At 54.0% G+C, this 21,683-nt stretch overlaps 9 protein-coding genes across 9 annotated transcripts; 4 read left to right on the top strand and 5 right to left on the bottom strand.

Annotated features, from left to right (window-relative positions):
* Positions 1-214: 214 nt before the first annotated feature.
* On the bottom strand, positions 215-2,004 carry BO70DRAFT_357892 (tRNA-dihydrouridine(20) synthase (NAD(+))). The gene has a single exon (XM_025542148.1). The coding sequence runs from the start codon at positions 1,835-1,837 to the stop codon at positions 509-511; it is 1,329 nt and encodes a 442-aa protein (XP_025404488.1). The 5' UTR covers positions 1,838-2,004; the 3' UTR covers positions 215-508.
* Positions 2,005-6,104: 4,100 nt separating this feature from the next.
* On the top strand, positions 6,105-7,224 carry ipp1 (inorganic diphosphatase IPP1; the record flags this gene model as incomplete). Its single annotated transcript, XM_025539045.1, has 5 exons — positions 6,105-6,281; positions 6,353-6,472; positions 6,539-6,882; positions 6,948-7,031; positions 7,086-7,224. The coding sequence occupies 5 exons, from the start codon at positions 6,105-6,107 to the stop codon at positions 7,222-7,224; spliced, it is 864 nt and encodes a 287-aa protein (XP_025404487.1).
* Positions 7,225-8,004: 780 nt separating this feature from the next.
* BO70DRAFT_376365 (mitochondrial 54S ribosomal mL53 domain-containing protein) lies at positions 8,005-8,881 on the bottom strand. The gene is made up of 2 exons (XM_025545125.1): positions 8,753-8,881; positions 8,005-8,687 (listed from the first exon to the last, which is right to left on the bottom strand). The coding sequence occupies exon 2, from the start codon at positions 8,633-8,635 to the stop codon at positions 8,315-8,317; it is 321 nt and encodes a 106-aa protein (XP_025404486.1). The 5' UTR covers positions 8,636-8,687; positions 8,753-8,881; the 3' UTR covers positions 8,005-8,314.
* Positions 8,882-9,031: 150 nt separating this feature from the next.
* BO70DRAFT_306397 (putative protein transport membrane glycoprotein Sec20) lies at positions 9,032-12,480 on the top strand. The gene is made up of 8 exons (XM_025540039.1): positions 9,032-9,551; positions 9,638-9,885; positions 9,937-10,419; positions 10,519-10,606; positions 10,841-10,951; positions 11,007-11,085; positions 11,134-11,940; positions 11,991-12,480. Exons 1-8 carry the CDS (start codon positions 9,238-9,240, stop codon positions 12,156-12,158), a joined length of 2,298 nt encoding a protein of 765 aa, XP_025404485.1. The 5' UTR covers positions 9,032-9,237; the 3' UTR covers positions 12,159-12,480.
* Positions 12,481-12,732: 252 nt separating this feature from the next.
* Positions 12,733-14,106, top strand: BO70DRAFT_425414 (4-nitrophenylphosphatase; the record flags this gene model as incomplete). The annotated part of the gene is made up of 5 exons (XM_025547685.1): positions 12,733-12,894; positions 12,982-13,003; positions 13,102-13,170; positions 13,239-13,330; positions 13,438-14,106. The coding sequence occupies exons 1-5, from the start codon at positions 12,790-12,792 to the stop codon at positions 14,104-14,106; spliced, it is 957 nt and encodes a 318-aa protein (XP_025404484.1). The 5' UTR covers positions 12,733-12,789.
* A 43-nt stretch (positions 14,107-14,149) lies between these two features.
* On the bottom strand, positions 14,150-15,601 carry BO70DRAFT_425413 (uncharacterized protein; the record flags this gene model as incomplete). Its single annotated transcript, XM_025547684.1, has 1 exon — positions 14,150-15,601. The coding sequence occupies one exon, from the start codon at positions 15,599-15,601 to the stop codon at positions 14,258-14,260; it is 1,344 nt and encodes a 447-aa protein (XP_025404483.1). The 3' UTR covers positions 14,150-14,257.
* A 297-nt stretch (positions 15,602-15,898) lies between these two features.
* On the top strand, positions 15,899-16,887 carry BO70DRAFT_261047 (ATP-dependent Clp protease proteolytic subunit; the record flags this gene model as incomplete). The annotated part of the gene is made up of 5 exons (XM_025538915.1): positions 15,899-15,991; positions 16,045-16,063; positions 16,123-16,148; positions 16,247-16,388; positions 16,505-16,887. Coding segments are annotated over 5 exons (663 nt in total), but the record flags the coding sequence as incomplete, so codon positions are not given.
* Positions 16,888-17,238: 351 nt separating this feature from the next.
* BO70DRAFT_357884 (DSC4 family protein) lies at positions 17,239-18,780 on the bottom strand. Its single transcript, XM_025542147.1, has 2 exons — positions 18,417-18,780; positions 17,239-18,212 (listed from the first exon to the last, which is right to left on the bottom strand). The coding sequence occupies exons 1-2, from the start codon at positions 18,638-18,640 to the stop codon at positions 17,405-17,407; spliced, it is 1,032 nt and encodes a 343-aa protein (XP_025404481.1). The 5' UTR covers positions 18,641-18,780; the 3' UTR covers positions 17,239-17,404.
* A 245-nt stretch (positions 18,781-19,025) lies between these two features.
* On the bottom strand, positions 19,026-20,864 carry BO70DRAFT_328100 (M18 family aminopeptidase; the record flags this gene model as incomplete). Its single annotated transcript, XM_025540727.1, has 6 exons — positions 20,742-20,864; positions 20,617-20,678; positions 20,452-20,553; positions 20,250-20,385; positions 20,105-20,197; positions 19,026-20,050 (listed from the first exon to the last, which is right to left on the bottom strand). Exons 1-6 carry the CDS (start codon positions 20,815-20,817, stop codon positions 19,026-19,028), a joined length of 1,494 nt encoding a protein of 497 aa, XP_025404480.1. The 5' UTR covers positions 20,818-20,864.
* Positions 20,865-21,683: the final 819 nt, after the last annotated feature.

Below are 21,683 nucleotides of genomic sequence, written 5' to 3'. Positions count from 1 at the left end.
GTGTGGGGTTGGGTTGGGTTGGGTAGAGCTGGATAGAGTTGGGTAGGTCGCGAAGGGGAAAAGCCCATCTATCATCGTTTCGTGTCGGGATAGAACATCATCATATAAACTGCATTAATCTTGGCTTGTTTACAATGTCTTGTTGTTTTTATGAGACTTTCTTTCTGTTTAAATGGGAATGATAGGTCGGTTTCAGATACTTTTCTTTTTTGGACTATGTATGTATGTAGCCTTTAGGATGGGCTCCTCCCTTCTATCATGAACACTCCACGCCGTGGGAATCTATAAGAAATGCAAAGACTTGACCAAATCCAAAGAAGGAAGGAAAGAGAAAAAAAATTAACACCAGATAAATGCAACACTTGAGGATCAAGGTGTAGAAGGAGTGGTCATAAAAGGAAAGAAAGAAGAGAGAAAAAAAAATAAGAAACAGCAAGAAAAAGTATGCACATCAACGAACTCATTACATCAGCAGTGAGAAGATCAGAATATCGGTGTCCGTAGAGAACTAGGCCGCCAATTCCTGCTTCTGCGCGGCCTCAGGAGCGGGGATAGAAGCATCTACCTCCGGTTCGGTTTCTTGAGGCTTCGACTTGGTAGGGATGGGGATGTTGTTGGTGCGGATAGGGCCTCTGCTGACAGCGGGAGAGGTAGATTTCGACCTGGACGCACCGCCCGCCGCGCGGGCAGATTCATTGTTCTCGATTGCATTCTGCACGGCCTTGCTGCGGGCATCTTGGAGGTTGAGTCCCTTGGTGGTGACCGACTTATCAGTGAGGTCGAGGATCTCGTCCACGCGCATAGCAGCAGGTATCAGATCGTCGTAGCCCAACGCATGGCACGCATCGGCGTACGACCTCGCGGCCTTCGCAATCTTGCCCTCCTCGGTTTTTCCCGGGACGAGGATGTTGAGAAGATACTTCGAGTTGCCGAACCGGTTCTCCGACTCCAGACAGAACTTCATGTACTGATGCACGACCTCCTTCCAAGGCAACAGACCGCCCTCGGCCTCCGTGCGAAAGCACGACGAATTCGCCTCCGCAGCCGTCGCAATCATCGCCCCGTCGACCCCGTACTCTTTCATGAACGCCAGCGCCTCGTCCTTCGACGTCACATCCCCGTTCATCACACACGCCACCCCAGCATCGTGACAAATCCCCGCGATCATCCGTAGCTGGTCGCGGATCGCGCGCTCGCGCGGCCGCATCGGCGTCGTCCGACAATGCACCGTCAACCCGGTGATCCCCGTCTTGACGAGCCGCGACACCAACGCCTCCGTCAACTCGGGCTTATCCAAGATGCGAATCTTCACGGAGATGCCGATCTGGAACGGCGTTCCGACCTCGCGCACCAGTGACTCCAAAATCGCCACCAGTTTATCCGGCGTCTTCAGCAGCGCGGCGCCCATGCCCCCGCTCGTACTGAACGGCTTCGGACACCCGGAGTTGACATCGATGCCGGCCACATCGCCCGCGACGAGCTTCGCCGCCGCGACGGCGATCTCGGGCGTCGCGGTGCCGATCTGGAAGATGAGTTTGCCTTTCTCGCGCACAGGATCCAGGCGGTAGATGACGTTCTCCTGGATTGGCTTGTCGTCCTTACGTCCGCCGTTCGACGGGGTACGGGTGAATTCGATTGTGCCGTTGCGGGGGTTCACGCGACGGACGGCGCCGGCGATCGCGCGGTCGATGGTTTCCGGTCCCCAGACTAGGTCGGCGCCGTATTTCAGTGCCAGCAGTCGAGAGGGCAGTTCGCCCGACCGTACCATCGGGGCGAGGGCCACGACGCCACGGTAGTCGACCCCGTTCGCGGGGATGGGGACTCGGGGGTTGGTCATTGCGGTACGGAGAGCGGTGCGGAGAATTCTTAGCATAGCATTATTGGGTAGAGAGGGTTGTGGAGAAGGTTTCTGGTGGGGGGTGTTTGTTTGGTGCGTTGAGTGAGTGTGGGAGATGGAGATGCGCCTTCAGTGTTGGGAGTATGGGGTTGAAATCGAGAATCGAGATCGCATACTTGGGAAAGCCGGTGGAGGCGAGGCGAGGCGAGGCGGAGACCAGCGAAAAACTGCCGGGGTCACGTGGCGATAAGAACTTTTTTATTCTTCTCGGTTCTAGATAGAGATGTGTCATGTGACCTAGGGGAGTTGAACACTCTCGGAATGGAATTTGCATCGAGCGTTCAAGCTTGACATAGGCAAAATTGTCTCTTTCTGGGAATTAATATGGCTTCATGTATGCTTCTCGCCACTGGCGCTTTCTCTGGGTTAGGCGTGGGACTAGTATCCAGGCACTTACTAGTAATTGCCTGAAAGCCTCAGGTTATTAAATCAGGTTTGACCTCACGAACATGAACACTCCTGAAAAACAAAGTTGATCGAGCGTTCAAGCTCAAGATAGAGAGAAAGTACTATTCCTGGAATTTGCTATAGCTTCATGCAGCTCCCTTCATACCAGAGCCTTGTTTGGAGTAGGCCTGGGTCCAGACTTGGATGTTATGGTGTAGCCACTACTACTGACGGCCTGAGGCCGAAATCAGGCAACCCCAGAGAAACCAACACTCCTGAAAAGTAAAACTGATCGAGCGTTCAAACTTGAAATAGCCTGAAATCTCCTTCTCTGGAGGCCACTTGGGCTTCACGTAGATTCTTCACCACTGGCTTTTGGGGGGGGGGCAGACTCCATGTTTTCACTACTAGTCACGACGCGCGTGGTCATGGTATAGAACCTGGTGATCATAACAAAAGAATATTCTTGAAGAATAATTTCCATGAAGTATCTAAACTAGAGATAGCTAGTCTGTGCTATTCTTGGCAGGCAATTTTGGATTTTGCACATCATCCCCGACTCTTCATCTGGATGGACTATACAGGGCCTCTGGTTGTCAGTATACAACCAGCGGACCTCCGGCGTTGAGACTGTTATATAACCTGCAAACCAACACCCCAGAAAAATTTTTTCTCATCTAGCGTTCAAAACTGGAGATAGACAATTTACACTGTTTCGGGGAATCAACTTTGGCTTCACCTGCTTTATCATTGCCAGCTCTTCATCGCCACCCAGCGGGCTGGAGGGTGTAAGTTAAAACCAGGTGATGTATCTCAATACTGTTATTTAATCTTAATCTCCACAAAAACAAACACTCCTGGAAAAAGTTTCTGATCTAGCGTTCAAAACTGGAGATAGGCAGATTACACTGTTTCAGGGAACCAACTTTGGCTTCATCTTCTTCATCCCCAGCTCTCGTGTGGAAGGCCGGCAGGCTGTAAGTTATTATCAGGTGACGTGTAGTATTACTGTACTATCACCTAAAAAAATAAACACTCCAGAAAATAATTTCTGATCGAGTGTTCAAAGTTGGAGATAGCCAGAATACACTATTTCGGGGTGGCAACTTTGGCTTCATCTGCTTCATCTGCTCTATCCCCAGCTCTTCGCCTGGGCGGCTCGCAGGCTGTAATATTATAGTCAGGTGACCTGTCTCATTACCGCCACGTGACACCAAAACACGAGCATCATAGAAGAGAATCCCTGATTATCCTGGCAATAGGTAATATTTCATACTTCAAGGCAAGCGAATTTGGCTTCATCCGCGTTTTCTCGTCCCCAGTGTCTTCATTAGCATCTTTAGGTGGGCAGAAAAGAACTCTAGTCGGAATCAAGTCGATACTGAGGACTGTCATGTGACTGGTAAAAAGAATAAACACTCCAGAAAAAGATTTCTCATCGAGCGGTTAAGGGTAGAATTGGCCAGAATTGCTGTTTTAGGCAGACAGTCCAGCTTCATGCTTTCAATCTATACAGTCAACGGTTCAGCTATGGGATGAGGAGTAACTTCTCTGTACGGAGTACAAGGCCGCCCTTTTGAGGGTGAAGGGGACGACAGTCTTATGTGACATAGTAAACAAATGAACACTCCAGAGAAAACTTTTTGATCGAGCGTTCAACGCTGGGATAACCAGAAACTACTATTTCTGGCAGTTCGTATAGCTTCATGCTACAAGCTATAGGGTCAAAAGTACCAAGTTTACTTCTGGAGCCAGTCATGAGGCCGACAAAACAGGCGAACACTCCTAAGAAAACCTTTTGATCAAGCGTTCAAAGTTGGGATAGGCAAGAATTACTCTTTTTGGCAGTTACTACGGCTTCATGTCTCAAGGCATGCAATATGACTCCAACAATGGATGTCAAGTCATGCTCTGGGGCCAGTCATGAGGCCTACAGAATGGGCGAACACTCCTGAGAATTTTTTTGATCGAGCGTTCAAAGTTGGGATAGAGAAACATTCCTCTTTCTGGCAGAAACCTCAGCTTCAAGTATTCAATCAGCTGAATCCTTCATGATAGGGCTTACCAAGTTGATCTACTTGCTGGCTGTCATGTGACCTATGAAATGAACAGACTTGAGAAAAGTTTTTGATCGAGTGTTCAAAGGTTGGTATAGAGAAAAACCACTAATTCTGGTAGTAACCTTGGCTTCAGGATCAATGGGATGACCAAGAGGCCTACTGGGTGACCGTCATGTGACGTAGAAAATGAACAGACCTGAAAAAAGCTTTTGATCCAGCGTTCAAAGTTGGGATGAGCAGAATTTGCTGTTTCTGGCAGTTACTTCGGCTTCATATCTAAGCCATTGGATGCACCCTCGGTTGCATGTGCCAAATTGCCCGCGTGGACCTCTCCTCTCAGGGGGATCCTGTGACCTCGAAAATGAGCATACAGCAAATGAAAAGCTGGTCGAGTGTTCGAAGCTCGAACGGGTGGAGATGGTCCTCTTGAGGAAATGTCTTCGGCTTCATATTCTCATCCCTAGCCCGGGTCATGGAGGAGAAACGCGCTGATAGAAGCAGCCAACACTCTGAAAAAAATCTTTCTGATCGAGTGTTCAAACTGGAGATAGCCGCTGATTTCCCTTTTAGGAAGTGACATCAGCTTCATCTACTCTGTACACTGCTGACGAGTGAATATGGGGCACTGCTTGTCTGTGTTGTCCCTGGTCACGTGATGGCATTAGGTGGTATTTTATACAATGTATTGTCGTTTGACTGTACGGGTACCTGCCAAGACTGCCAAAACCCCCGGTGTCGCTATCAAATTGTCTCTGGTTCAGTCGATGGGGTTTCATGGTATCAAAGTCTATAAACTACAGTTGTTACAGTAGGCTTCTTGCAACTTGCAAGAATATCTCTTTGTAAGAGTATCCCCAAGGGCTCCGATCGCAATCCACTATGTCGCAATCACCGGCCAGTCAGATCACGGAGGGAAACAGTTGTGGGAACGCCTTGAGTGGTGGAGTCGATCCAGCCAGTAATTCTTCACCGAAGAGTCTGGATTGAAATCAACCCAGATGACGAGAAACGCAGGTTGACTGAAGTCTCTGTCGTATGATGCTGGACGTGTGTACACAGTATACGCAAATCTATCTAGGTATCATGCCGGGAGTGACTCTGGCCTGAGAATTGGATGTTCTCAAAGAAGAGGAAGCCGACCGAGGAGGGTCAGGGGGGAAGATCTTCCAATGCGTCCAGCGGTAACCGTAACAACCCTTCAAAATACACAACCGTAGCAGCAGAACCCGAGGTCGTCTGGGTCCTTTCCCGACCGATTTTCCTTCCCGGCCGTCCCATCCCCTTCCCTTTTATACCTCGTCTGCTAGAGTCCGCTGTCCGGCGAGCCATTCCACCCTGCCAGGTTGCCAATTGAACCACTCAACCCGGGGCTCGTCTCTTGTCACCGTCAGACGGTCAGACTTCAATGATCCGGGGTATCTGGAGCCGTAGCAGCAGCCGCCACTGCAGCCCCATTGCGACCAAGGGAGGCCGTCCACTGAGCCGGTCGCCCACCGCCTGTCCGATCCTCGCGCGCACTGGCTGTTCGCCCGTCCTTCGCACATCCGCAACGCTGGCTCCCCCCACCAAACAAGCCCCCCCCTCCCCTCCCCTCCTCTCTCTCTCCTTCTTCTTCCTCTCCTCTCTCTCCCTCCCTCTCCTCCCCAGCTTTGTCTCCCTCCTCATCTTGTCGAGTTGATCGTTCGGTCTCGTCCGCCTCAACTCGTGCCGCTCTTCTTTCTAGACACTTTGCCACGTCCGCTGCCCCGCAACCGCCCACCATGTCCTACACCGTCCGCAACATTGGCCAGGCCAACACCCTGGAGAACCGCGTCTACATCGAGAAGGATGGCCAGCCCGTCTCCCCTTTCCACGACATCCCCCTCTATGCCAACGAGCAGCAGACCATCCTCAACATGGTCGTTGAGATCCCCCGCTGGACCAACGCCAAGCAGGAGGTACGGGTGCCCGAAGCCCCGCGGAGGGCCTGCCTTGTCGCAAGACTTCGAAATACTGATTCGCGATCCAGATCTCCAAGGAGGAGTTCCTCAACCCCATCAAGCAGGATGTGAAGAAGGGCAAGCTCCGTTTCGTCCGCAACTGCTTCCCCCACAAGGGCTACCTCTGGAACTACGGTGCCTTCCCCCAGGTATGTGTGGCGTGCCACGGTGTTCGAACACCCCCCCTGTATGACCTGTGCTGACGGTCAGCGTAGACCTGGGAAGACCCCAACACTGTCCACCCCGAGACCAAGGCCAAGGGTGACAACGACCCGCTCGACGTTTGCGAGATCGGTGAGCTCGTCGGCTACCCCGGTCAGGTCAAGCAGGTTAAGGTCCTCGGTGTGATGGCTCTGCTCGACGAGGAGGAGACCGACTGGAAGGTCATTGTCATCGACATCAACGACCCCCTGGCTTCCAAGCTCAACGACGTTGAGGACGTTGAGCGCCACCTCCCTGGTCTCCTCCGCGCGACCAACGAGTGGTTCCGTATCTACAAGATCCCCGACGGAAAGCCCGAGAACCAGTTCGCCTTCTCCGGCGAGTGCAAGAACAAGAAGTGCGTTTTGCTGCTCCAAGAATTTTCTGTCAGCGCACATCCAAGCTAACGTGTCAATCTTGCAGGTACGCTCTGGACGTCATCCGCGAGTGCGCCGATGCCTGGGAGAAGCTCATCTCTGGCAAGTCTCCCAAGGGCGATATCAGCATGTAAGCACTCTTCATTTTTCCTATTACTGAGACATCTTTGCTGACTGATCATAGTGCCACCCACGCCGCTGAGGGTGTTGAGCGCGCTGATCCCGCTAAGGTCGCCGCCATCCCCAAGGGCGAGAACCTCCCCCCTGCTCCCATTGACGGCAGCGTTGACAAGTGGTTCTTCATCTCCGGTGCTGCTGTGTAAATTTATGCCAGATCAAAAATTTAAAATACCACTTATCACCTTGGGGTGAACCTTTTCATATACCTCCCTCTGGGTCTTGAGCGTACATTACCGAAGACGCAATAAACATGTGGGCCTCTAGTGTTTCGAGCTCCGATGTTAAGCTGTAAAACCAAAGCATTCCTCTAACGAGAAGAGGGTCTAGTGGAAAGGGTCCGGGCAGAAGCCATGGTGAATAATCCAAAACGAATACAGTTCTAAGGTCACCCTACAGTTTGTCGAAGGGTCGTACTTTGTACTTCGTCCTTGTGTACTACTATTAAGCTGATACGGGCGAATTTCCTGTCAATCGCCTTGCTATCAATGTGAACTCGACAATCCTCTTTGTATTTCCAGCAACTTCCACCCACAGCTCTATCAAAGACTGGAGAATACTCGACACCAGCGGTAAGTAATGTCATTGTACAAGCTTGTGGTACAATTTCACCTGACAGCTATTCTGTAAGCGCAGTCTAAGTTAATGCTGAATACTTAGGTAGATATGCACTTCAGCCTGAATGTATGCAAACGTGCCCTACCTGACCTCTGTCACCCCGCAGCAGTGCCAACTGATTCTGCCAGCATGAAGTCCAGGCTGACTATAAGAAGAACAGTTATAACTCTCCATCGGAGCAGCTAGCTCCGCCCCAGAGGCCAAAGCCCATCATAAATCCTAAACGTAACTACTATTCGAGGGGATTTCCCGAGTCCCCGGCGCATATTCAAGTCCATGTATAGACCAAGTGACCAAGAGTACCAAAAGACGCGAATAAGCATTGTAGAAGATGGAGTATCACTCAATGGCTAATATATACACATACACATACACATACAAAAACATGATAGTACAGGTTGACAGACCAACACATCAGTCAATCAATCAATCCCTCTCAAGACCAACATCCGGGTTTCCTGAGCAGTAGCACCGGAACCAACCCGATCTCTAGGTACCTCTCTCACTGCGCCGCTGCAGACACCCACCCACGCCACACCCCAAGCAACATCTATGCAGCTGAAGGAACAAACAAAAATCCAAACCAACCCAGCCCAAATCGTCCGCAATGACGCGCACTCAACCCTTCAACGTCTCCTCTCTCTCAATGGCTCGGCCCACACGCGCAATCTCCTCAATGACATCGCCGATCTTCAGCTGTCGCTGGCCCACGTCGATGTTCAACTCCTTGCCGTTCTTGAACTTGACCATCAGCTCCGGCGGTTGCGTTGAGTGGCGCGGCAGCTGGGTGACCTTGATATCGATGTGCGTGCCGCTGGAGGCCGGGACGGTCGAGGGGGTGCGGAGCAGAGAGAGGAGAAGTCTGCAGGGACGGGCGGAGCGGGAGAAGGGGTTGAAGGTTGTGCGGAGGGTCGAGATCGTGTTGACGGGGATGGTCATGATGGCGGTGTTGGTGAGGGACTTCTGCAAGTCGGTCTTCTTTTTTTTCCTGCTATGGGAGAGGGTTAGCTGGATTGAAGGGAAGGATCATGATTGATTTTGAGCTGGGTGACGTACGAGAAGGGTGGGAGGTGTTGATATTGTGTGGATGTGTAGGTTGAGCTTGCCCGAGTCAAACCAATTGGCCGCAATTGAGAAATGAGTAGCCGGCGTGGGGTAATTTGGACTTCAAGCCGGAGAAAATAATCATCATCACTTTTGGCTCTTCTCCAGGTCCCAGAAAGGCGGATGCGCGGCCGTCGTGTGTTTGTCTGTGATGCAAACAGAACAGCCCGGTCGGTGTCCCCCCGGCGCGGCGGAGTGCCTGCCTCAGGAACAACGGAAACCGATGACGCTGTAAGTATTAGCGGACAGATTGACGGTCTCCGCTTCCCCTCATACATCCTCGCTTTTTTCTTTTAAACACTCTACTCTTCTGCTCCGCGGCATCGGTGGCTTGGACGGAGTGGGCTCAGAGAAGTGGCAGACTGGTTCTCTTGTATATATTTGACTCTGACACTTCGACCATACCATACCGTCTTTGTTGCAGCACAGCACGCAACATGTCCTCCATCGCGGATCTGCAATCGCGCCTGAAGGAGCTCTCGGCAGCTCTGGCCCAACTCCAACCACTGGTCTCTCGATTAAGTAACTTTACGACGGCGGTCGGTCAGGGCGACCAGGCTCGCTTGGAATTGGGGACGGAAATACACACTCGACTGAAAGAGGCAGAGGAGCAGTTGGAGCTGCTGAAGGTCGAGGTTGAGGCTCTGGAGACAGGTCAGGATAGCAGGCGGAAGGGGATCGATAGTGAGAAGGAGTCGGAGAGGGAACGGGTTCTTGCGTTGGCAGGGAGGTTAACTGGGGATCTGAAGAGGTTGGCTGATTTCTCCTTTTTGAGCTGTGCTTTCTGGCCCTGCACTATTTGTTCTACGGCATACTGACAGATGTGGTCTCCTGCAGAACGAGAGGCGAGTTTCGCAACGCACAACTCCAGGCGAAGCGCAATGCCGAAATAGCCCGGCGGAAGGAGAGAGACCTGCTGTTTTCGAGATCGCAAAGCGCCGAGCGGAAGAAGCAGTCGACCGAAAAGCTCACGCAGGATGATATCGTGAAGAACGCTTCGAACGATGTCACGGCTGCGCTGAGACGGACGCATCAGTTAATGCAGGCGGAGCTTTCGCGGAGTCAGTTCGCGCAGGAGACACTAGGTTCGTCGTCTCCGTGGAAGTTGTGGATGTCGTGCTAACCGTGGAGGATAGAACAATCGACCGCTGCCCTGTCATCTCTGTCGGAGTCTTACACCGACCTGGATTCTCTTCTTTCATCGTCGCGCAACCTCATCGGCTCTCTACTCCGCTCGCAAAAGTCAGATACCTGGTATCTTGAGACGGCGTTCTACATATTAATCGGCACGATCGTTTGGCTTGTTTTCCGCCGGATATTATACGGTCCCATGTGGTGGCTTGTGTGGCTGCCATTGAAACTGTTTGGGAGGTTTACGTTTGCTATCTTGGGGGTTGTGGGAATCACGGGCAACGCTGTCCAGTCTTCTGCGTCTGCCACTGAGGTAGAACATGTGGTGCAAGGAACACCAATCATCGAACAGAAGGTGGAACCCAGCGTTCAGACTGCTAGCGGTGAAGCGATCTGGGACCAAGTTCCGGTGATGGATGAGGCGGAAGAGGATCGCTTGATCGATCGGATTGGTGAGATGGTTGAGGAGGGGGGAACGGAAGAGAAGGGTGAAGGCGGAAGAGAGGAAGTCGTACAAGAAGGTGTCCCACAAGAAGATGTCGAACAAGAAGTCGAACAAGAAGTGGGACATGAAGTCGAACATGAAGCCGAGAAGGTGGGGACAAATATTGATGATATTTCTCCGGAGGAAAGACAGAGACAGGCGGAGTTGCCTCGGAACCCCAAGAAGAGGATGTTTGAGGCAACGGATGTACCGCCGTTGAGGGACGAACTATAGATAGATAATTAATGTCTGATGATACTGTGCACGATAGTATCTACCTCGGTCTCGGGCGATCAATAAAGGTCTTGGCGCCGGCGCGTATCACGTGGGGACGCGTACCGACACGCTCTTCCGCCTGCTGGAGCTCCGCAGTAGCATCCTTTAGACCTTATCGACCTACTCAATTCGAATACCATGGCTGCCAGTTTTTTCAACAATAAAGCCCGGGCGGCTGCCGCAGCCTCGGGCGCTTCCAAGCAGAAGCCCACAGATGGAAAAGAAGAGCAAGCAAAGCAACAACCGTGGGTTGAGAAATAGTATGTCCCACCCTTGACGAACTCACACGAACAGCGGATTCTGACAGTCCAACAGCCGTCCCAAAACCCTCGACGATGTCGCCGCCCAAGACCACACGACAAAAGTCCTCCGCCGAACATTGCAAGCTTCCAACGTACGGGATCCCACGCCATGGCCATGGACATGCTGCTAATAGAACCAGCTCCCCCACATGCTCTTCTACGGACCTCCAGGAACCGGAAAAACATCTACCATCCTCGCGCTCGCTAAATCCCTCTTCGGACCCTCCCTCTACCGCTCCCGTATCCTCGAGTTGAACGCCTCCGACGAACGTGGTATCGGCATCGTACGTGACAAGATCAAGAACTTCGCGCGGGCCCAGTTGAGCCAGTCGACGGGGATGGATGCGGAATACCTCGCCGAATACCCATGTCCGCCGTTCAAGATCATCATCCTTGATGAGGCAGATAGCATGACGCAGGATGCGCAATCCGCTCTCCGTCGGACCATGGAGCAGTATAGTCGGATTACCCGGTTCTGTCTCGTCTGCAACTACGTCACGCGCATCATTGAGCCGCTGGCCAGCCGATGCAGCAAGTTCCGGTTCAAGGCGCTGGATAACTCGGCGGCTGGGGACAGATTGAAGCAGATTGCCACGTTTGAGAATCTGACTTTGGAGGATGGCGTGGTGGAGAAGTTGATCACTTGCAGTGAGGGTGATCTGCGACGAGCGATCACGTACATGCAGAGTGCGGCGAAGTTGATTGGGGCTGGTCGCACAACGGGCAAGAAGGATGAGGATGAGGACGAGGAGATGGCGGACGAGAGCCCTGAAGTGGTTACCGTCCGGACTATTGAGGAGATCGCCGGTGTGGTTCCGGATGGTGTGCTGGATGCTCTGGTGCAGGCCATGCAGCCGAAGAAGATTGGCTCTTCGTATGAGGCTGTTGCGAAGGTTGTTACGGATATCATCGCGGACGGATGGAGCGCGACACAGCTTCTTGTGCAGGTAAGCGGTATTCTTGCCTTGTCTTTTGACCCTGCGCTAATCCCGGACAGCTGTATCGACGCGTGGTCTACAACGATGCCATCCCGGATATCCAGAAGAACAAGATCGTCATGGTGTTTTCGGAATTAGACAGACGCCTAGTCGATGGCGCGGACGAGCATCTGTCCATCTTGGATGTGTCCCTCAAGATTTCCGGCATTCTGGGTGGAGGAGCTTAGACGGACTGTTATCGAGAACCTATCCCGGGCACTCTATTCCACGCGGCATACACTTCAAGCTGAGGCTCTTCCGACAGTATGTGACAAGATCTACGGGAATCTGCGGGAAGGCGACCATATCCCGGTGTCCCTTCCGGGATCTGGGTAACCTCACCGGAGGCCATCCACGGACGTCCTCCAGCATCCGGCGTCTTGCAGATACAGCCGAGCGACCAGTCTCCGCGGGAAACCCGGAACGCTGCTCGCATTCAATTCTATCACTTGGAGTGAAGCCTGATTTACGACTGTATGAGATTTAATGAATGAGCAAAAGCATCACCAGCGCAGTTTAGACTTGAGAGACTCTCCACCGTAGTAAACCCAATGAGTTAATAGCCCATCGTGGTATATCCGCCGCCCCGCCCCCACGTGCAGCGGCCCGCTCGCTCTTCTCACCGGGACTCGGACTTGCAATATTACGCCGCATTATCCCTCCAGTCTTTGCTTAGGATACTTCTTCTTCTTCTTCTTCTTCTTCTTCTTCTTCTTCTTCTTCTTCTTCTTCTTCTTCTTCTTATAATTTGTCCAGCGTCTCTCTTAATAGATCTGCTTTAAAGACCCCCGCGATAGACTCAAGACCATAGACAGCAACATGGCCACCCCCGTCCCGCCCCAAGAGCACCCCGCGTCGACGCACACCCCCCGCTATCTGACCGGCGACGGCGCGGGCATTCGGGAGTTCATCGACAAGTTCGATGTGAGTCAATCCACACTGATCCTCTCCAGATCCTCTGTCAGGAAGCATACAAAAGCAACAGAATGGCTCACTTTCCTACCCTACTAGGTCTTCCTGTTTGACTGCGATGGTCCGTCTCCTCAACCGGTCACCCCCCATGCCACCTCCGCGCAGACCCGGTCTATACAACCAGACACACTGACATGAATACCCCCCCACACCATCCAGGCGTCCTCTGGTCCGGCGACCACCTCTTCCCCGGAACGAACGAGACCCTAGCGATGCTGAAGAGCAAAGGTACATTCCGACGACATCCACCTACCCACCCACTCTCAACTCGAACAGGACTAACCCCCCCTCAACAGGCAAACAAGTCGTCTTCGTAACAAACAACAGTACCAAATCACGCGCCGACTACAACAAGAAACTCGAAGGCCTCGGCATCCCCAGCACAACAGTCCGTCCCTCCCTCCTCTTCCACCCCCATGCCCCCATCCCCATCCCCATTTCCATGTCCAACCGCAACCGCCCAACTAACCCCCCCCGCACCCCGCACCCATACAGGAAGAAATCTTCTCCTCCTCCTACAGCGCCTCCATCTACATCTCCCGCATCTTGCAACTGCCGGCCAACAAGCGCAAAGTCTTCGTGATCGGCGAAACGGGCATCGAACAGGAGCTCCGGTCCGAGAACGTGCCCTTTATCGGGGGCACCGACGCGGCGTACCGCCGCACCATCACGCCGGAAGACTACAAGGCGATTGCGGCGGGCGACGCCTCCCTCCTGGACCCGGAGGTCGGCGTCGTCCTCGTCGGCCTGGACTTCCACATCAACTACTACAAGCTCGCGCTCGCGTACCACTACATCCGGCGGGGCGCGGTCTTCCTCGCCACGAATATTGATTCCACGCTGCCGAGCTCGGGGTCCTTGTTTCCCGGCGCGGGGTCCATGAGCGCTCCCCTGATTATGATGTTGGGGAGGGAGCCCGTCTCGCTCGGGAAGCCCAATCAGGCGATGATGGATGCTATCGAGGGGAAGTTTCGCTTTGACAGGAGTAGGGCTTGTATGGTGGGTGATCGCGCGAATACGGATATAAGGTTTGGCATTGAGGGGAAGCTCGGGGGCACGTTGGGCGTGTTGACCGGTGTTAGTAGTAGGGAGGATTTTGTGGAGGGTGATGTGAGGCCTACGGTTTATTTGGATAAGTTGGCGGATTTGTTGGGGTGTGAGTAGGCGGGTTGGGGGGGGGTATGGGGTATGTATGTACATACTATACCTCGCTTGCTTCTAACTACTTACAGATAGAGTACATGCATGTGTGGTGGGTATCGAGATACTATAGACAGACAGACAGACAGACAGACAGACAGACAAACAATATCCATCACTTTTCTGGTGATAGCTGTTCGGCTTGAGTTAAAAGCTCTAGGATATGCCGAGTCCTCCAGATGCTGGGCGGTTTGTGGTGCCGAATCCGCGGCGGCTCGACTACCGGGTCTTGGTATATCAGGCCCTTGAGCTTCCACAGCAGCAGCATCGCGTTCACCGTGGGTTTGCTATCGGGACGGAACACCAGCACCATGTTGTCGAACCGCGGATGGTGCGCCCGGAGCTCCCGCAGTTCTGCCTCGGAAAACATAACCGTGAGATCAAACACGGGGACCCTCTTTCTCTTGTGCGAGATGAACACCGTCGTCGGAATCTTGGGTAAAACGCCATGCGTGGAACTGGGCTTGACCCCATTGCGATCCAGTACCAACACCGCACTGCACCCCATGCGCTCAAACGGCTTCATCTCATATGTTATACTTGAAATCGCAACCCCGGCGTATTTCACGTCGGGAAAGGCCGTCCACACCTTGCGATCCAACCGGTGCGATGTATCCGACGCCCACTTCAGCGCGCGGACCACCTCCTCGCGCATCATCCGGAGGGCGAAGTCGGGCATGTCCTCGCGCCACACCGTTTGCCCCTCCTCTTCCACCGTAACCGGCCCGACCGGGTGCTTCCACCGATACGGGATCAGTTTTGCCAGCGGCGCGGTCTTGCGGGATTTCTTGCTCCTGTTCTTCCAGTATTTCTCCGTGATGGTTCGGAGGAGCGGGAGCCGGTCGACAATTCGGATGGTGAGCTGTCCAAGGTTCTTGTACTTGTTCTCGTTTCGGTTGCTTGGATCGTTTGGACCGGGGGTGGTACGTGGGGAGAGTTTGTCTTTCATCACCCCCACTGGGACGAGATACATATTCTCGTCCTCCTCGCTGCGCTTCACGAATCCCCATTTCGTCATCAGCGCGCTTGGCATGCGTGTTCCTGTCAGCTTGCAGGTGCGGACCGGGGACGCGAGGGCCTGAGCCCAGGGGTTGAGGTGGATGTCGGATTCGCCGGCGACCGGGCGTCGTTTGGGCTTGTGAAGTCGTGCGTGTCCGGGCTTGGGGTGGGTGATGAGGGGAGAATGGGGGAGAAGCTCGGAGGGGCGGCGGGGTGGATGCCTCTCATTCTGAGGGGTGGGTTCTGCGGCATTGTCGATGGGGGCGGTTTCTTGGACGCTGTCTGTGGGGGACGCGTTAGGTGTTGATGCTTCGGGGGAGAGAGGTCTTTCGGCTGCCGGGGTGGAAAAGGCGCGTACGCGGGAAAAGGCGACCCGGGTGGAGGGATTGGGGCGGAATAGTTCGTGGAAGACCCTCAGACGCCATGAGGCGTAGGAGAGATGAGCCTGTAGACAGACCATGACTTGGGGGATGGGGAGGAGAAAGAATCACCAGTCGGGGTTGCGGGCGGAGCAGAAATATCGGGCGGAGAGCGAGAGGCTCGGCGGCGCTAGGCTTTCGGCGGAATTCTGGAGCTCCGGCGGTACGTCTTATCCTTCATTACTATCATCCTGCATCCCTCCTTCCTTTCCCTTCCCTTCTCTTTTTCTCCTCTCCTCCCCATTGTCATTTCTTCCCGTTACACAATGAACCCTGTCCGTCCCCTTCAGCGATTAGCTCGCGCGGTCGGCCGTCCGGCTGTCGCTCCGGCGCTGTCCCGCAGCTTCGCCAGCTCCATCCCGTCGCTATCATCATCGGCTGCCCGGCCTCCGCGGGGCTGGACGCCGACGCCGTTCATCACAGAGACAGTGGTAAGCTCGCAATCCTTCTCTTTGTTGCGACTATATGCTAACATGATATACAGGGAGGAGGCTGGCACACATGTACGTGACACGATCATACCCAATACCCAAACATAGATTAACCTCCCATCTCCATCCAGACGATATCTTCTCGCGCCTCCTCAAGGTACACCACACCACCCTCTCCACGAGCCTACCAGAAACCCATATCCACGTGCAATACACACCTGCACATACGGAACATGCTGCTGACCTTCTTCTCAGGAACGAATCATCTGCCTAAACGGCGAAGTCGACGAAACCATGTCCGCGTCCATCGTCGCGCAACTCCTCTTCCTCGAAGCCGACAACCCCCAAAAGCCCATCCACCTGTACATCAACTCGCCCGGCGGCTCCGTGACAGCTGGTACGTCCTCATCCATCCACCCATCCGTCTATACCCTCCCCCCCCCCCCCCCCCCCCTTTCACCTCCCCTCTCCTCAAAAACCAACCAAACAAACTAACCCCCTCCCCACCCTCAGGCCTCGCCATCTACGACACAATGACCTACATCGCCTCCCCAGTCAGCACGATCTGCGTCGGCCAAGCAGCATCCATGGGCTCCCTCCTCCTCTGCGGCGGCCACCCAGGCAAACGCTTCTGCCTCCCGCACTCCTCCATCATGATCCACCAGCCCTCCGGCGGCTACTTCGGGCAGGCGAGCGACATCGCCATCCACGCGAAAGAGATCCTGCGCGTCCGCAGCCAGCTGAACAAGATCTACAAGCGGCATTTGACGGGCAAGAAGGAGCTGTCGCTGGACGAGATTGAGAAGTTGATGGAGAGGGATTACTTTATGGGCGCGAAGGAGGCCCTTGATATGGGCATTGTGGATGAGATTCTCGATCGTAGGGTGCAGGCTGAGGGTGGGGAAGAGAGGAAGCCTTAGCTGGTTGGTTGGCTGGTTGGATGGTTGATTAGTTGATTAGATGGTGGATGGTGGAGGGTGGGATTGGTGTTCATACCCCGGTTGTTCTTTTATTTGCTTTTTGGGCTGGGCTGGGTTCGTTTCGCGCTAGATATGTATGTGTATGTGTATGTGTGTGTGTGTGTGTGTGTGTGCTTTGTACTATGTGCCATTAGCCCTGTTATGATTTAGGGTTGAGGTCTAGGTACAGGTACAAGTACAGGTTCAAGGTAGATACAGACGAATAGGCAGGTAGTATGCCGTTGCGTACTGAGAGGTTATTTATAACCTACTAGTAGGAGTTATAAGGCCGAGCTGGGTTCATATGTATGGAATCATCCGTTGGGTGACTGATCGGTCAGTCGTATGTACAAAGAGCTAGGTAGATGAAGCAACACCCCGGTCTACAGACAGTCATTACGTGGGTCCAGGGCCATCGTCACCATCATCTTCATCATCATCATCATCATCATTATTACTCGGGCGCAATCCGCTCCATGCGTCCATCGGCCCCAACCCGGATCCCGAACCGCTCGCGCAGAAAAGCCGCCGTCTGATCCGACGGCACATACGGCGACGACCGCCGCACCGCAGTCGGGCTATACCGCCACTGGTCCCGGATGACATTCAGCAGTCCCACATCCATGATCACCGTCTGGCCGGAGACAAACGGATCCATCGGATGGGTATCGCGTGCCGGTGCGCCCTCCGTCGGATCAGCCAGCAACTGCGTCCGCTCCTCCAGCTCCACATCCGTCTCCGTCTCCATCTCCGTCTCCATCCCGCGAGAGTCCAGCTCTCCCAACTCAATCCCGTTCTCCGTCGCCTGCGCAGAAGCCGATCTCGCGTGCCTCATCCCCCTCTCTTCGAGATCATGGTCCTGCCCATCGCCATCCCCATCCGCAGACGGAGAAGTCTCAACCGGCTCCAACGCCGCAACCCTCGCCGTAGCCGGCTCGACGGTCTTCACCCGCTCAACAACCAGCCCCAGCATGATCAAATCAAGGACCAAGATCAGCAGATCCAGAGATAAGAGGCGGGCCAACGAGACGGGCGCCTTCTGGCCGATGAAATCGATCAATAGCCCCCCGTGCAGATACCCGCGGGTCGCCTCGCCGGCTTCCGCCCGCGTAAAGAACTTGTGGAATATCATGCACAGGAGATTACTGCCGAGGATGGCGGCCACAAAGGGTTGGTTTCGCGTGGGGTCGAAGGGGGGCGCTTTGGGGGTGAAGAAGATTAGTTGTACGATGGCGCGGATGGCGAAGAGGATTATTGAGCAGCTGGATTGTGAGGAGAGGGGGGGGAAGTGTTAGTGTGGGTGTTTGCTTTGGGGTTGGGTTGGGGGGTGGGGTGGTATATTGGTTGACTTTAAGGGTGTGGGTGTGGGTATGGGTGTGTAATGTGGAGAGAGAGTGAGGGATGTGAGAGGTGAGAGTGAGGGGAGGGGGGATGGGGGATGGGGGAGGAAGAGGTGAGATGCTCACTCCATATAATACAAGGCAGACAGCTCGCAGTAGATGAGAATGTCGAGATCACGGAGCAGTCGATCGATGAACGCGACCTTGGCGGCCGTCTGCACTTTTTTCAGGCGCTCCGCATGGCCGCTGGAGCTGGAATGGACCGGCGCGAGCGAGCCAGCGCCGCCATTGGGGATGCCGGACACGTCAGCGATGTATTCCGCATCTCGATAGACGTCCGGAGTGTTCATAGAGGGTCATGAGGACATGGGTGGTGGTTGGGGAAGAGCGAGAAGGGAAGCTCAGGGGTGCCACGGCAGACCGGGAGGGTGTGGTGGTGATAGTATTTTGAGGGGGGGGGGAAAGAGGACTGACTGGTGGTCAGTCTAAGTAAGTATGGGGAAGGAAGAGGGAGAAGTGGAGAGACTAGAGAGACGATGGCCGATGATGGCCGATGATGTGGGCGCGGACGGACTTTTCTCGGCCCGCGTTCGCCGCCTTCGTACTACCATCTAGATACTATCTATCTATAGGAACTACGCAGTAGCCTAGATGGTGACTATGACAGGAAGATGGGAAGAAAATCAACTAGTACTCCGTATAATTGTTGGTTCATACGTGCGTTCGACCTATACACTAATCCACAAAGATGGTCTTGGCCACACTGGCGTAGTGCTTGAAGAAGCTCTTGAACAGGTTGATCGAGTGGGCCACGTCGTAGGTACCGGCAGTCTCGCGGATACTGTGCATGCTGAGCTGCGGGCTACCCAGATCCAGAGTTCTAGCTCCCAGAGCTGCCGACAGCATGGGTCCGATGGTGCTTCCGCAGCTGGAGTCATTGCGGACAACGAACAGCTGCAGAGGGACACCCTCACCACCGTCCTCGGCAGCTTTGCGGGCCACTTCCTGGAGAAGAACAATACCGGGGGAGTTCGTCGCGTAGCGCGCGTTGGCATTGATCTTGATCACAGGGCCCTTGTTGATCTGGGGCCGGTGGTCGTTCTCGTACTTCGCCGAGTAGTTGGGGTGGACGCCGTGGGCCATGTCCGCGGACACAAGGAAGGAGGTAGACAGGGTCTGCTCGTAGGCCGTGGCAAGGTCGGCATCACCGGTGCTGGTCGAAGGTAGCACGGACAGGCGACGAGTGATGGCGGGGAGGATGTTTGAGTCGGCACCCTGGGCGGTACGGCTGCCAATTTCCTCGTGGTCAAACAGTGCGATGAGACGGATGGCAGGCTCCTCGTCCAAGGCGGACGCCTCAGCCACAGACTCAATCAGTCCAACGGTGGCACAGAAAGTGCTGTTCAGGTTGTCCATCCGAGGAGCGAAGACGAACTCCTCAAGCAGACCGCCGAGGTTCGCCTTCTGGGTATCGAACAGAATCATCTCGAAGTCGAGGATATCGACGGGCTTGACACCAGCCTCGCTGGCAATGAGCTCGACCAGGTAGGGATGGTGGCGCTCGGTCATGGCCTTCAGGGGAGCGAATTCTCCCTTGTCCTCTCCAGCGGCGGCGGCCTTCTCACCGTTCTCCTCGGAGGCACCGGTGCGGTTCAGCTCGGCAGCGACGAGACCGGCAATGGGGAACAGCTGGGTCTCCTTGTTGAATGCAAAGTTTTCCTGACGGTCGAGGTGGATGGCCAGAGTGGGAATGCGGAGAACTACACGGATGTATGGTCAGCTTAGATGATTTGGGTGGTGCAAGGATGCCATACTAGGCCGGTCAACCTTGATCAGCTTCTGCACAATCGACCCATCGGCTTCACGGACCATAGCCCGACCCGCGACACCCAGGTCGCGATCAAACCCTAGAGGCAGTCAGTGAGGTTCGTTTGGGGGGGGTATTTGGGAGAGACGGACATGTGTGCCATATGCCGCCACCGTAGGTCTCCACGCCCACCTGGACGTATCCTTCCCCGCGCTTGTTGCTAACGGGCTTGACTCGCAGAACGGGAGAATCCGTGTGGGCTCCAATCATGGAGATGGGGTTACCAGGCTATCTCCGTCGACTCGGTTAGTATGGAAAAATAACCGACAGGCCACCATTGCATCAATTTCATACCTGCCATTTCTTACCAACAGCAAAAGCGATGAGGGTCGACTGGTTACGGGTCAAGTAGTATTTTCCACCGGGGCGGCATGTTGACGCCCAGGAGTCCTTCTCCTGCACGGGTTATTAGACGCTAGACTGCATCAGAATGAGGGCAGTGGCACGGCTACTGCATACCTTGATCTCCTGGAAGCCAGCCTTGGCAAGAAGGTCCTTTGCAGACTGGACGGCATGGAAAGCTGCAACGCAGAGTTAGGAACGGTACGCGGGGCAGAAAAAACCAAAGCAGGCGGCAGCATTACGGGTAGGGGAAGCATTGACAAAGGACAGAAGGTCCAGAGCCGGCTGTTTCAGGTTTTGGGCGAGTTTGGAAGCCATTTTGGAGGACCCCGGGAGCTGGTGGACAAGGCGCAAGAGAAACACGGGGATGGATCACGGGGAGAGGAGGAGCAAGAGGGGCGGGCAACAAGGATGGATGAGATCATAGCAAGGCGGTCAGATGGGCGTACACATGGTGCCTGGTCTAGTGTTATCTGGTGTTTGACAAAAAGAAATTCAATCCCCGATAGGAAGATAGATCTCGCGGCTGGAGACGGATAATTTTACTGCATAATTTAGTAGGAGAGGGTAATTGAGCGCATAATAATAGGTCTATCTGGGTTCAATATGACTCTATCCAGATCTTTCAATCAATGGTTGAACAGAACATAAGTATTATAGCAACCCTGGTCTTATTTAATTAAGCTTCCGGTTTTATTCTGTTTTATTCTTATGTCATTTTATTTCCCATATTTTTTTTAATTCCACCTTGCTCTTCTCTCTGTATAGTCTTGGAGGTGAAACATTCACGATCGCTCTTTTGCATAGCCAGCCAGTCCAGTCCGTAGGATGGTCGGAGATATCAACCCGGAAGAACTACTCATAAGACTCTGGTCTTAGGTAGGTGGCTGAGGCTGCCTGTCGGCAACTTGAAACATGACAATTGCCCAGTGGATCCGAGACACTGAACGAGCTTGTCGGAAATACTACCGTTAGGATCTGACGACGAGGACCGCGGTACGGAGTAGATAGTTCAGGATCGCCAGCTTACCCTGTAACACTAACCCTGGGCCAGGAACATGGGGAAATCGGGCGCCACGAGTCCAGCCGTTGTGCTAAGACTACTAAGCAGAAGCTAATGCTGTACTGGGATCGACGCAGATGGGGACGGGAGGGAACCAAGATTGGTTTCTTTGGCTGGAAAC

Source organism: Aspergillus heteromorphus, assembly GCF_003184545.1.
Source record: "Aspergillus heteromorphus CBS 117.55 chromosome Unknown BO70scaffold_1, whole genome shotgun sequence".
Classification (NCBI taxonomy): domain Eukaryota; kingdom Fungi; phylum Ascomycota; class Eurotiomycetes; order Eurotiales; family Aspergillaceae; genus Aspergillus; species Aspergillus heteromorphus.
The sequence above is the reverse complement of the archived record's forward strand: the minus strand, read 5'-3'. Positions and strand labels throughout refer to the sequence as shown.

Bases quoted from the DNA above. Each gene is read 5' to 3' on its own strand.
- BO70DRAFT_357892 (XM_025542148.1), bottom strand. From the start codon at position 1,837: ATGACCAACCCCCGAGTCCCCATCCCCGCGAACGGGGTCGACTACCGT.
- BO70DRAFT_306397 (XM_025540039.1), top strand. From the start codon at position 9,238: ATGTCCTCCATCGCGGATCTGCAATCGCGCCTGAAGGAGCTCTCGGCA. The intron at 9,886-9,936 runs GTTCGTCGTCTC...CGTGGAGGATAG, and splicing joins GTTCGCGCAGGAGACACTAG to AACAATCGACCGCTGCCCTG. The intron at 11,086-11,133 runs GTACGGGATCCC...TAATAGAACCAG, and splicing joins GAACATTGCAAGCTTCCAAC to CTCCCCCACATGCTCTTCTA.
- BO70DRAFT_357884 (XM_025542147.1), bottom strand. From the start codon at position 18,640: ATGAACACTCCGGACGTCTATCGAGATGCGGAATACATCGCTGACGTG. The intron at 18,213-18,416 runs GTGAGCATCTCA...CTCACAATCCAG, and splicing joins TCTGCCTTGTATTATATGGA to CTGCTCAATAATCCTCTTCG.
- BO70DRAFT_376365 (XM_025545125.1), bottom strand. From the start codon at position 8,635: ATGACCATCCCCGTCAACACGATCTCGACCCTCCGCACAACCTTCAAC.